This window comes from Zeus faber (genome assembly GCF_960531495.2).
Source record: "Zeus faber genome assembly, chromosome: 7".
Taxonomy (NCBI): domain Eukaryota; kingdom Metazoa; phylum Chordata; class Actinopteri; order Zeiformes; family Zeidae; genus Zeus; species Zeus faber.
In genome coordinates, this window is record NC_137203.1 from 26252767 (window position 1) to 26266612 (window position 13846).

The 13846-nt window shown below is 46.0% G+C and overlaps 1 protein-coding gene across 1 annotated transcript in view; it reads right to left on the reverse strand.

Annotated features, from left to right (window-relative positions):
* Positions 1-603: 603 nt before the first annotated feature.
* The window catches only part of galnt9 (polypeptide N-acetylgalactosaminyltransferase 9), a gene marked incomplete at both ends in the record, with an annotated part of 71102 nt that continues 57859 nt past the window's right edge, over positions 604-13846 (reverse strand). The window contains 5 exons of the mRNA XM_080004645.1: positions 604-750; positions 1296-1463; positions 4735-4830; positions 8478-8615; positions 10390-10575. Of these exons, the coding sequence (XP_079860771.1) occupies positions 604-750; positions 1296-1463; positions 4735-4830; positions 8478-8615; positions 10390-10575 (735 nt within the window). The remainder of the gene's footprint in view (positions 751-1295; positions 1464-4734; positions 4831-8477; positions 8616-10389; positions 10576-13846) is intronic.

A 13846-nucleotide genomic window follows, 5' to 3' on the forward strand; every position in this document is an offset into this window, starting at 1 on the left:
AAATGATAAAAGGTCGATTTCGGCAATTTATACCGATTGGGTCTTTTTGGGTGTCTTCAGATGAAAACCACCCCCCCCCACACACACACACCCCCCACACACACACCCTCTCCCTCCCTTCCTCTCTTGATCCCATTCTCGCTCTCTCTCTCTCTGAATGATTGTATTACAGTAGAAAACAACAAACAAACATCGTCCGCCGTCTTGAAAATCGGGGCTTGGATGGGCAGAGTCTCTTCTCTTTGTCAACCGTCCGTTCTGTACACGTGGCTGGATGTACGAAGGCGGAGCAAAACAAAACCGGCGCGGCTTGCCGTAAGGTGTCTGTCGGGCACAGCACATAAACGTATCATATTCTACTTTAGGACTCGACTCTTGAAAGCTGGTCGCCTGAGAGGGCCCTCGGCGTGCACGGCGGGGGTGGGGGGTGGGGCAAGGGGTGGAGCAAGGGGGGGTGGGCGGTCAGGCGGTCAGTGGGGGTGGGGGCTTTGCGGTCCATGAGGCGCCTTCCGTGCTCTCCGCACTGCCATCGGCACTGCCGAGCTGTCCCCCGGGTGTCCTGGGTGCTGCGGTGCAACGTGGTCCTGCTCCGCGGGGTGGCCCTCAGTGCCGGGGATGCTTGATCCAGTTCCGGATCATCCACTTCTGGCCGGAGCACCGCTGGACCACCAGCCGGAGGCCAAAGTTGGCATCTTTCGACATCTCCACCTCCAGACACCGGCCGGTATCCCGGCTGATGATCGGGCCGTTCTGCGAAAAATGTCAAATTATTGACTTTTTTGCTTGCAGAAGCTGCAACACTGCACCTATTCCACCAGAAATACTTATATTTATTACTTTGTGATGGTGATTTCAAGTCAATACATTTTATTTTATATTCAGTTAGACTGACTATTTACTATTTAAATATTAAGGACTACTGTTATATTAGAATCATTAGTATTATCACCCTTATTTACTGTTAGGATGGACTGCTGTTATTACTAGTGCTACTTCATGTTAACGAGTACAGATAGTGTACATATCTGTTATTTCATATGTCATTTTAATTTGTATCTCCTTCTCGACGGCACTGTTTTTTGCCGCTGTGATGCCTCAATTTTCCTCGGGGGATTAATAAAGCGTTATCCTATCTTATCCTAGACAAAACAGCGATTATAAAGAAACTCCTTTGACAATAATAATTACACACACACACACACACACGCACGCATGCACGCACACACACGTACGCACGCACGCACACACACACACATACATACAAGAAATAAAATCAAAACCATCTTTTTATTCACCTGCGTGAAGTCCCACAACCGCTGGGAGACCCGAGACACGGAGTCACACTTTTTCAGCGCCGGGGTGCGCCCTCTGCCGTCGTCGACCAGGCATTTGGTGTCAGGCAGGAAGGTGGTGGAGCCCAAGGGTCCCAGCTGGAGCAGCCCCTCGTTGGAGTAGCGCGCCAGCTGCGTTGGGAAAAATACGGCGAAAGCCCCGCCCCCCCCCCAACACGTCAGAACCCGAAAAAAAGAAAATCGAAAAGTGCACTTTTTAGAGGGTGCACCGCCTGGAATCATATCATGGGAAAATTAAAGACACCGCGCTGTAGTTTAAGAGAAAAGCTGGCGTGCTGTTTGTATGTGTGTGTGTGTGTGTGTGTGTGTGTGTGTGTGTGTGTGTGTGTGTGCGTGCGTGCGTGCGTGTGTGTGTGTGTGTGTTTATCGATACCGGTGACTTTCACCAAGCCAAAAACTTGATCTCGCCCGCCGCTTAATCCTGCACATGAAAGGGCTTTGGCGGCGGTTTCTATTACGTAAGGGCACGGTCGAGATAGCATCTATTATTCATGGGCATGATCCTCTCTGAAAAATGAGATGCCAAAGATAGGTGGGAGGGTGTGGTGGGGGTCTTTTGGTGCAGCCCATGTTCACCTGCAGGGCCAGGCTACACAAACACACACACAAACACACACACACACACACACACACACACACACACACACACACACACACACACACACACATACACAGTCATCCATTTAAGCCCGGGCTGGGCAGCTATATCACGCCGAGGCTTGTGCGGTTCAGTGTAATAGAATGCCGTGTTGCTGATAAGCCGACTTATGCGAACAATGCACGCGCCGGCGATATCGTCTGTTGGAAAGTTCTACTCAACCCAACATTCTTGACCTCCCCGCCCCGACGGGGGTATCGGGTGGGCTTGGGATTTTTAAATTTACGGGGCGAACCCCCCCCCCCCTGTGGGAGGGGAAGGGAAGAGGGGAAGCGTCGGAACGAACCCCGCTGGAGAAATCCCCCACAGACATAAAAGAGGCGGATCTCTTGAATAAAGTGCTGAGCGTAAACTGATCTCATCGGCGCAGTAACGTAGCGTAAACTGAGATCGGCGAGATGAGTCCCTCTGTTTTCAGGCCGATCGACTGGTAAATTTGTGTCGAATATCTTGGTGGCAGCGCATTTTAAAAGGAAACAACTACCAACGATAAGCCCTTAATCAATCAAATCAATCAATAAAAACATTTGCGTGGCGCTTTCTGACCTTTTAATTGTACTTTTTTTCCACTACGCCTTCAACACGAATAATCTTTCACCAAGTGCTCGCATGAATATCATATTTTATTAGCAGCATGTGGCACGGTGTGTGAGGCTCCGACTGCCACCCTGTGCGCATAAGTGGCTCTGGGGGTTCACATCTCAAGAAACAAGCAAAAAGTTGCGATAAAAGCCGGTAAGACCCTGCGTCGAGTGTGTGCGTCTCCTGAAGGAAGAAACGCGAGCTTGCTTTTGTGTCATCCATCCGCCATGCTTAATACCCGCATTAGCTTATTGGACACGGGTAGGACAATGTCTGTGATTTCGATTTCTGCTGGGAGCGGCGGGGAGATAGAGGAAGTCATTTCTCAGAAGCACAATAAAGATTTATTCTTTCCAATTACGCCCCCCCCCCCCCGCACAAACAGGGAGCAACGGTAAAAGGGAACGCAAAAAAAAATTATAATTCACAGCGAGCAGCGAAAATTGAATTTGGCCCTTGTGCGGCGATGGCGACCATCGCTATAATCGAATGATACCATAAGGCACGGCGTTCATCTTTATTTTTCACGCTACTGTCTATTTCCCCAGGGGAGCGCGATTAAAAGAGTCGCCGCGTCTTACCATTCGCGGACCCCGCTGCGCGTTCCCAGAAGACGAAAAGAGAAGGAGCCCGGTGAGGTGCTGCCCTATTTATTTATACGTCGCATGCCGCCGATAATAAACATGTCACTCACCATCCAGAGAGAGGGAGAGAGAGGAGAGGGAGAAGGGAGGGAGGAAGGCTGCAGGGGGAAGGAATCTGCCATGAATAATATTTGCATGATTTGTGTCTTTCACATTTTCCTTTGTTTCACTGAATAAGATAAAAGCCGTCACCAACAAAGAAAGAAAGAAAGAAAGAAACAAACAAACAGGACCCTGCCCTGCAGCTGACGCCGACCTCAGACCCCACCTTAAGGTGCGGGCTTTGTTTTTTTTTGGGGCGGGGGGGGTTCTCTGCCTCCGTGGGAAGGATTTGCAAAGCGTGCCTGCGATGGTTTCTGTGGAGGCGATTTGAAGCCTCGAGTTTGTGCTCACGCCCGTCGCCGCCTCGCCAGGAAACGGAGCCAGTGGGTTTCTAAATTCGGAGCCTTGGCGTGCAGGCGGAGGAGGGAAGAAACACTCCCATCTTACCCGAACGCGAATGAGACACCTGTCTAATTAAGGCAACCACACCCTCCAGGCATACACGTCTTTTTAGCCTGAATAGACTCTTTATGGAACAACCACTCATAACGATGATGCAGACACCCGTGAGAAGAAGACTTAGATATTGAGACCCTGAATTCTTGTGGAAAACAAAATTGACTCGGTAATTTCAAGCAGGCGGTTTTCTTTGTTTTTCCATTGACTTCCATTCAGTCCCATATTTTCCAAAGTCAGCATCTCGCGACCATTAGCCGAACTGCGGGTTAAGGCACTTCTGCATTAGCATCAACACGGTCCATAACGGCCAACACTTGATCCATGTTCTCCGACACACGCTCACTACTAGTAATTTTCCATCGCAACTTTTGTCTTCTGTTGGGGTGTAGTGGTTCAAGGGAGTCTCTTCAACCCTAAAGCACAGGGCTTGCAAACTCACGTCAACTCGTGGGTCAGAGTGAACTAAATATAATTTCATGTGGGTGGGATTACTTTTACAGTACAAGCCGTGGCTGGAGGTCTGTACGTACGTGCATGTGTGCAGCAGCCCACACACTCTACTCAAACGCTCTTTCAGTGGCATGTATTTGGAATTAATGAACTTAATGCTCCTATTATAATGGGGGGCAAAGGTCTTTCCCCACTGTAGATGCCTCACAGCTAACAAGCATATGAAATTAGGGTTTGCGAGTGGTTCCACCTTAAGTTTTCTTTTATTTCCAATTGATATATCTATTATGCATCTACAAATAAAGATGAGAGGGGATATAGCTATACGTAAATATGAAGACTGACATTTCCGCTGCCCGCACCACCTCAAAGTTTGTTTAAAGGGGCGTCTAAGGGGAGAGAGCCGCTCTATCAGCCTCCTGTTCTACCTTTAGGACAAGGGCTTCACACACCACATCAGACGGTCCACCACAAATAGAAAAATCAATAACAACTTCCAGAGAGAGTTTATTATTACATGTTTATATTTGATGTACCGTACTCTCACCTGGGAGGACATCCCGTGACAGGGGTAGAGGATGGCTCGGTCGTCATCTTCTGAGCCCTGGTCCAGGCAGTAACCGCTGGCTTTGCTGTTTCTCACCTGGAGAAGCCAATGGTTGAACTGTTACTTTCAAATCAAATCCCTGAACCCCATACTGCATATACCAGGTGGCAACAATAGTTTCCTTGGTTGTCTGTTCGATTTATCCAGCACAGCGAGGAATAATGAACTGAACTGAAATTAACTTTCGCTGACTTAAATGTTAACTATTTAGTGTGGGAGCTATACTCCACAAAAATGGTTGGCCGATATTCTGTGCCATAGAAAATTATACTACAGTCTTACTCTTATCCCCTTCAAACAAAGGATTTTTTCTTTATCCGATTAGAATAAAACCCTATGAAATAGTAGGGCTTCTGACTCGTAGTCTAACAAAACCATACTGATGTATTGCCCATGATTATATATTGATTTTTTCAAAAGGTCACATATACATTTTCCTGTATGTTTCGACATGATTCCTTGGTCATTAAAATATATTCTTTCTCTCTCACTCAGCCTCACTAGCCTGTTCTATGTGTGTGTAGCCTCAAGTTTCTCTATGATAATATAATAAAATATAATAAAATATAATAAAATATAATATAATATAATACAATATAATATAATATAATATAATATAATATAATATAATATAATATAATATAATATAATATAATATAGGTGCTATTTCAGGTACAATAGTGGAGTCTTCTCCAACCTCTCTGGACTTCACTGATGTTTTTTTACATGCACCCGAAAAACGGTCTTTTTTCTTTTTTGTAGAGCCAGGGGGGTTACTCAGACAGAGGTTATTTCCTTTATCCGTGCCTACGCCAAGTTTTTCCCGTGGTTACTTTTGGAGCAGAATTGAAGCCGAAAGCAAATCAATGGTCATTGTTTATTTAGGACCGCTCTAGCCTTTTAACCTGACCCTGCCCCCGCTCCTCTTCTCCTCTTCTCCTCTTCTCCTCTTCTCCTTTCATCCCCCTTTTCTTTCATTCACTCAAGCCTGTCGCGCCGCCTCCCTCCTCTCTCCGCCAGATTCGACGTGTTGTCAGCTCGTCCACGCAGGGTCTCATATCGGAGTCGTCTCAGAGCAATAATCACACGACATGATGGCGCGATAGGATATCAGCGCGCAGAAATGGCCGTGCCCCCCGCTTGCCTCCTCCTCCTTCCCCCAGAGCGCTGGGCTGGGTGAGATTTGAATTTGCCTGACTTCATTTCCAGGTTTTGAGGCATCTATCATGTACCATTGTCAGGGATTTTTCCACCTGGCCGGTCTGGTCGGCAGAGTGGCGGAGTGCGGCTGAGATGGCCAATGACGGATGAGCCTCAACTCGGGCTGCGGCAGCTATGGCAACACCAGGTAGCTGTTCTCTGGCTTGTCCGGAGATTTGAAATGGTGCCGCCTAAGTGGGCAAGGCGATGAAGAATCCATCAAGCTGGGTGCTGCAGCCAAAGCCGATGTGTATAGTCATATACAGTATACAGTATAGCGTTGATGAATCTAGTGGTTGATTTTGATATATTCTGACAACGCGTTTTGAGGGCACATCGATTTTTCTCCCCTCTCTCCATGGTGGGAATCGATGGGGAGGGGGGTTCACTGTAACTTCCAAAAGGCGTCGGACTCTTGCTCAATTCCTCAGCCTGTCATAATCTCTCGTTGTCCCGCTATGACAGGCAAGATCCAGACCCAGAGCGCAAAACAATCAAGTCAGCATGACAAAAACGAATAAGTGTTTAAATAGAACACATTCCCGGGAAATTGCGATCAATTTCGTGCCACAGTGTCGCATTACCACAGCAACATTCAAAGAGTAAGCTTTAAACGGGGCCCCCGCTCATTTCAAGAAATCCTTTTGTCACCACATTATGAGGTTATGAGGTACAAGGTAATGAGGTACAAGGAAAATGCTGCTCCCTCGCACACAGGTGCACAGGGTTTAAGGTTATATACACTAAATCTGTAATGAAAACTTGAAGCATCTTAATCTAGTTTTTAATAACCTGGTATCACGCATTTTTGTGCCTATAGTCGCGAAAATGAATCTATTGAATTGTGGCCCAGAGCATGGTTGTCTGACTTTTATTGTGTTACGCAGAATGAAATTTAAACCAATGCATTTTACACCCTATAGAAATTATTGATACATAAACAACAACAAATACTGTACAACATAGGGTAAATGCAATGAAATGCAATGTATTACGGATTATCCGACTTTTGCCCCAGACCTCCTCAAAAACGAAAACTAACTATGTCCCTTACAGTATGACTTAACTATATATATATATATATATATATATATATATATATATATATATATATATATATATACATATATTATATACTCCACATTTCTCCACATCTGTAACATTTTACATACTGCACTGGCTGATGGGTACATTCACAATTTCAGCAATGTACGTATGCGCAGTTGGGAAGCCAATAAGGACGACGCTACAGGGCAGAGCTAAAGCTGGAGTTAGGTTGGAGGTGAAGGTATCATTCACAATGGTTCATGGGATGAGTAGTTCCTTTTTACGTAGACAGTCTTGTGTCTTTGCCCGTTTTTCCATTTTCCAATTTTTTCTTTTGCTCCGAATCAAATATTTTATGGTCACTATATAGCTCGTACTTTTTTTGGCTTGGTTCCAGGCTTAAAACTCTTTGGTAAAGGATTTTCTGAAACGTATGAATGAATAGGAAATTTACTTCCTGAAATGGAGCAGTCAAAAAGTGCACTGTTGAGCTCTATAACAAGACAATATTATAATATTTATAATACAAAACCAAGGGTATACATACAGTATATTATAAATAAACACTGACATTTATATACAGTTAAATTGAAGAGGTGTGCAAAACTCAGAGTATCCATAATACCCTGCATTTACCCTTTGTTGTTTTGATGAATAAATAACTACTAGAGGGTGAAAAATGCATTTGTTTAAATTTTGTTCTGTGTAACACAAAAAAAGTCGAACAATCGTGCTCCGGGACACGATTCAATAGATACATTTTTGTGACTATGAGCACAAAAATGATACCAGGTTGTTTATTAAAAGGGCATTTGGGTTAACATAGACTCGATCAAAGTTATTTTATTATCCATAGTCATAGTTTGCATTCTCTAATGCTGTGCTTCCAATTTATCAACACAATCTTTTGGCATTTGGCATTTTTCTACATTTTCAGGGTCTTGGTTGGGTTTGGTTGATTTTCCAGGTTTTCAAGGCTGAGCACAGCAGTCTCTAGGGTGGTTCAGCACAAAGAAACAGGTGTGAACCCTGTTCATCTCTTATATCGGCATTCAAGACCCTTGTCCTCAAATAAAGCAAGACTTCTGACAAGCATTAAAGCACATTCAACCTTCTTTTGAATTAAGATTCACATGTTCCTCAAATTACACAGCAAATGATGAGCATCAGAGCGCCGTGTGAAGTCATTGAATAAATAAGCTTGCGCTTGATAATTCTCTCTTCATCACCCGTGGAATCAAATTAAACCCCCGTATCCCTGTTTACGTCGCCCCTTTAACCGTAGCTTCATAGAATTAACAATTGTGCAATCGTAAAATTAACACACGGAGTGTATGCTAATAACCCTGTTCCTGGAAACACACACACAAACACACGTGCACACACACACACACACACACACACACACACATACACACACAGAAAGACTCTCTCACCTCCCCGTACGTAATGGTGTTGTTGTAGATGCGCATCTCGGGGTAGACGTGCTCCAGGTACCAGCGGAAGCTTCGGCACTGCAGTCGCTTCCTCAGGGCCACGCGTTCAGACACGTCCCCGAAGTCGACCCCCGGGTTCTGTTTGTAAAAAAAAAAGAAAAACTCCAATCAGCCGCCGGGCACTTTACTTATGCAAGCAACCGTGTGACAATACTTGTTGTTGCTTAGATAAATGAAAGAGCCTGAAGGATGAGGTGGGGTTTTTTTGGGGTTTTTTTTATTCTTTTTTTTTTTTTCCACAGTTTGTGAGGGGGTTGTTGCCGTGAGTGGAAAGATAGCGTTTGATTCAAAGATAGATGGATGTACCCGTCACGGGGGACCTTCATTGTTCTTTCATTAGGCGTGATCCTGCGCTGAGCAAATTCTAATCAGCTGCTTAATTATGAACCCTGGCGGCCCTGTCGGCATTTACGGAGGAGCCTCCCCCATATTGATTGGGGGTGGGGGGGGGGTTAATCACTGCATGGAGGGAGGGGGCACTGATGCATGCACGCTCTCAGACAACTCAATGTAGGCGTGCTCAAACACGCACAAGTCACACGTTTTCAAGCGTAGATGAGTACATGTTCGCAATGGTGCGCTCCGCCGGCTCACCTGGTAGAGCGCCTACCATTTTCAAGGCTAAAGTCCTCGCCGCAGACGGCTGGGGTTTGAATCCGGCCCGAGGCCATCAGCAGCATATCATCCCTGTCTATCTGCACTGTCACTGTCAAATAAAACATGAAAAATGCCCAAAGCAAAAAAAACACACGTTTGAACTGATATGGGCGCGTGAACCTGTGAACGCACATAAATACACGACAGCCCCTTCAACACACAGACACAAGTTAGCGCAGGTATTCAGATCACATTGCCCTGATTGCAATTCTCTGCGTTGCAAGGCAGATCATTACCTCCCTCACTCTGCGGGAGTCTGCCGCCAGCTGCCGGCACTCTTCACAACAGCTGTCGATAACCGATGCTAGGCGGCATTGTCCACTCGCCATTTCCACCATGGAGAAGGACAAACAAAATGTGTTCTGTTTCATGTGGGAGATGACGGTGATAGTTGCCTTCAGAGGGGGCTGGTCGATGTGGATGGTGGAGAACACCCCTCCACCAAACCAAAGAAATTGTATTCTCAGCAGGCAACCTGAGCAATAGCCCTGGCACTGTGTTTGTAATTACACTGGAGGTGGGATGTGGCTTTGTTTTTCGGGCCAAGTTTGTCGGAACGGTTCACCGCACGTAAGTCGGTGAAGATGTTCCCGGTTTATCTTTCCTACCTGGGTTTACAGTAAGTTCATGAAATTCGGGCCGTTTGGGCCCTCATTTCCAGGCGGTTCGCAGGTTATTTGCATGGCTACTGTTTTACTGTACTGTATATTACCATTTTTTGTCTGCTTTTACGCCTGGCAACGTTCGCAGGCTATTTCAGGTCCCCTTCAGTGACAATCGCGGCATTAATGTAAAAGCAATTAGTATTCAGCGCTAAACACGCCTTTATTAGGAAAAGGAGCTGTTTATTATTTTTGCTACACATCTCAAAAGACCCTTGAAAGCAATTAAGATCAACTGATGAGCTTGAAAGCCGACTCTGATTAACTGTATATATTGCATTAATTTGTTGAACCTCCCCTCATCTGTCTGGAGCGAAACTCAGCTCCGTCTCCCCCGCCGCAGCCGCCCACCAGTGTGAAGGTCGAACAGGGATTGAAATCAGAATTCTGAATTTTTATTGACTACTGTCTCCAGAGGCCCGGCCGCTCTGCCTGAATGAGCAAGCGAGAAGGAGAGAGAGAGAGAGAGAGCGCAGGGAGTTGAGGAGGGAGGGAGGGGGGGGGGGGGTGATCGAAGTCGAGGAAGAACTCACGTTCATGGGGATGTTCCAGGCCATGTAGACGTGCGACTTATATTCATCCATCCACACCTCGGCGGCGCGCAGGGCATTGCGTTTGGCATAGTAATCGATGTCGTTGTTGTAGGGCTTCTTGGTGCGCTCGATGTGGGCCACTCTGGCGCACGGCAACACCTCCATGCTCCCGCCGCACTGCCACACCTGCACAGGTGGAGACGAGAAGCCTCTGGTTAGGAAAATTCAGGGTACTCTACAAATACCTGGAAAATTGTGTTGCAGAAGCAACTTGTTGACGGTACATCTTGTTTTGTACTGACAGAGCTGCCCAAAATTTATACAACGTATTCAACGTATCGCTGAAATACAAGGCATCCATTCTGTACAGGGAGCTTTAAAACATCCACAGTACAAGCTGGGTTGAAATCACATTTGTCGGCAAGACATGAAGACATGAATAACATACGATAAAACACTCTGGGCGAATTCTGGGTGTTGCGGGGGGACACCTGATGACTCCTGGGTTTCCCGCACCCCACAACGGGGCCTCCCTGTAACGGGGTGGTGACCCTGGGTTTTAGTATTCTTAGGTTTATGTGCAGAGATGTACAGATATATATATATATATATACACACACACATTAGACATAGATTATATACTATATATATATATATATATATATATATATATATATATATATATATATATATATATATATATATATACAAATAATCTATCTATCTCTGTCTCTCGCTGCACCCGAGGCTGCGGCCTCCAGGGCTGTCCATGGTTCCTTTGAGTTTCAAGGTCATCTGTGGTTCAATGCCAGTTTTGACCACTTTATCACTGTACCCTCAAACGATATTGAAAAAAAAACAACAAAAAGTCGTTTTAGTTGTTTTTTTTCAACATCGTTTGAGTTTGATAGGAATTCTAGAAACGTCTTTGTTCACATTTCTAACAGCTTATTCGTACAAAAGAATTATTCAAAGTTTCGACAGCTTTCTTTTGGAGTGCGTTCTGAAAACAGCTACCTTCAGATGCCGTGATGTAATAATAATTTTAATGCGCCCCGCGCTGAGCAAACCCCGCTACGTGGATGGGCGCTCGCAGCCGGGTGGGGCGTCTGGTCGGCTGCAGTGGGGCGGGTCCTCGCCCTTGCGTGGGGCGTGGGTGGGCATGGGGGTCCCACCGGCTCACCTGCAGGGCGGGCGGTTCGGGTGGGGTGTCGGTCTGTCGGTGCGGTGCCTGGCTCTGAGCCTGCGGTCCGTGCCTGGCGCCCGCGGCCCGGGTCCTGTGCCTGCGGCTGCGTCTTGTGCCTGCACTTGGGGGTGGGTTGTATGTGTGCGCCTCTGAGTGAGGGAGAGTGCCTTGTGACACACCGGGGAACCTCAACATTTGATTGCTGAGTACTGCCATCAGTGCATATAAATATACTGTATATATACAGTATACTGTATATGTACACAGCCATGCAGTAAATGCATCTAAGCAACCCATCCATCACTTTATAAAGTATTGATTGACTCAGATGAAGTGACGCTGAACTGGCACTCTCAAGGTTAAAGAGAAATTGCGGCAGGCAGCTTCATGCTGGAAGCGAGGGGATTTTTCAGAATGCAGCAAATACAGTTTCAGGGCTCTACTTGGGGCCAATGAAAATATACAGTAAGCAAAACTGAACAAGACTCCCTCGCTGCAGAAGAGCAGTTAAGTAGTTTGACGCGCGCTCAGCAGCCCCGTAATGGGACGGCATATGGCGGTGCCCTCCCGGCCCTACAAACTGCGGCGCCTCAGCCAGCCCGCGTTCTCTTAACGACAATCATTGCAGCATTTACAACAGATGTTCCGACCTATTAGCATCTCCGAACCCCCCGAAAAATGCCTCCCGTGTGTGATGTTAAAAGGGTGTGATTGCAAAAAAAATAAATAAATAAAAAGAAGAGACTAAGTCGAGGGCACAGAAGAAGAAGCGTGTTTCTGTAATGGCATACGTGTCAGCACTATTCCTGGAGGTGGAACGTGGTGGGGGTGGGGGGATTCAACACCGGTGTTGACACATAGTCCGCGGTGCACGGTAAGCAGAGTGGCGCGGCGCATAATATAACACGCTCTGTGCAACGCTGACATGTGGGTCATATATAAAGTGCACAGGGAGCTGATGTGGCCTATTTGCAATGAACACAACACGGTGACTTGAGAACCGAAAACAAAAACAACAAAAACAAAAAGACTCCCAATTAAACCGATAGGGCCGAGATATTTGTGACGACTGTGACGCCTACAGCATCACCTGGATGGCGTCACACGTCCCAAGTACGCACGCAGCGCTTGGGGAAATGAGACGACATCAAATATTTACCAAGTCCACATTATCATAATCCACATGTCGAAGGAACGCTCGGGGTTTGCGGAGCCTACGAGGGCGCTTGTTTAATTGCTCGTTAATATGAAAAAACTCTGAGGCGTTTGTCCTCTGTTCACTCTGCGGATCTTAAAAGCTTTTATTGGCTCCACTGTATCAGCCGCTCGCCAGCTCCCCTGGGCTCACCTAACCCCGGTCACCTCTATCGAGTGGCTGAACCCCTATTTTCACTGCGTTGATCCTGTGTAACCCCGGCTGGGAAAAGAAATCCATGAGAACTCAGAGTAAGCCTTATCTGATTTGCCATGCTGCTCATGGCAAGTACTGTGCTTTTTATTTATTTATTTTCTTATTTCCTTCATGGCCTTCATTGCAAGTATGTGTGTACTTGGAGCTATCCACCATACCTGTCAACATTGGGATTTGAAAATAAGGGAAATTTCCTGTCCCAGTGGGACACCGTTAAACACACTGTTATTATTGGTTTTGTTTGGAGAAATGGGGAGCGGGGACACGCAGAGGTTAGCCGAGCGGAGATCGGGTAGATCAGAGAGAACCTTTTTTTTTTTTTTTTTTTTACATATTTTTTTAGAAAGGTTAAATATACAGGAAATTTACAGAAAAATAAAAAAAACGGGAGGACATCGACAAAGAAGGGAAAATCCGAGACGGGTTGACAGCTATGGTGTCAACTAAATGCTAAATCCTGTGTCCTCGCCAACACATACTTTTTTTATGTGTAATTCAAGGAACTTGCTCGCAAATCAAAGTCCAGTTAAGTTAAAAAATGTATGTATGTGAAGTGGGCTTCAGTTTTAGTTTTTTTTGCACGATTACAAGACTTTGGCTGTTGTTGGGCAAACACTGTGCAGATATAAGCATCTCTCCAGAAAAGCGAAGAGACTGTCATTTGGATCAATGCCTATACATGATTTTTTTATGAATATAAATCAGGGCTTTAACTCGTTCGTACAGGACCAGGGGTCAGGAAGCCTCTGACAGTGGCGATAGACTCCAGTGCCTCTGAGACGAGACTCACCCCAACGACTACTCAAGTGAAGTGCAGCGCCTTAATATGACACATTTGGATGTGCACTAGCCGCTAAAAA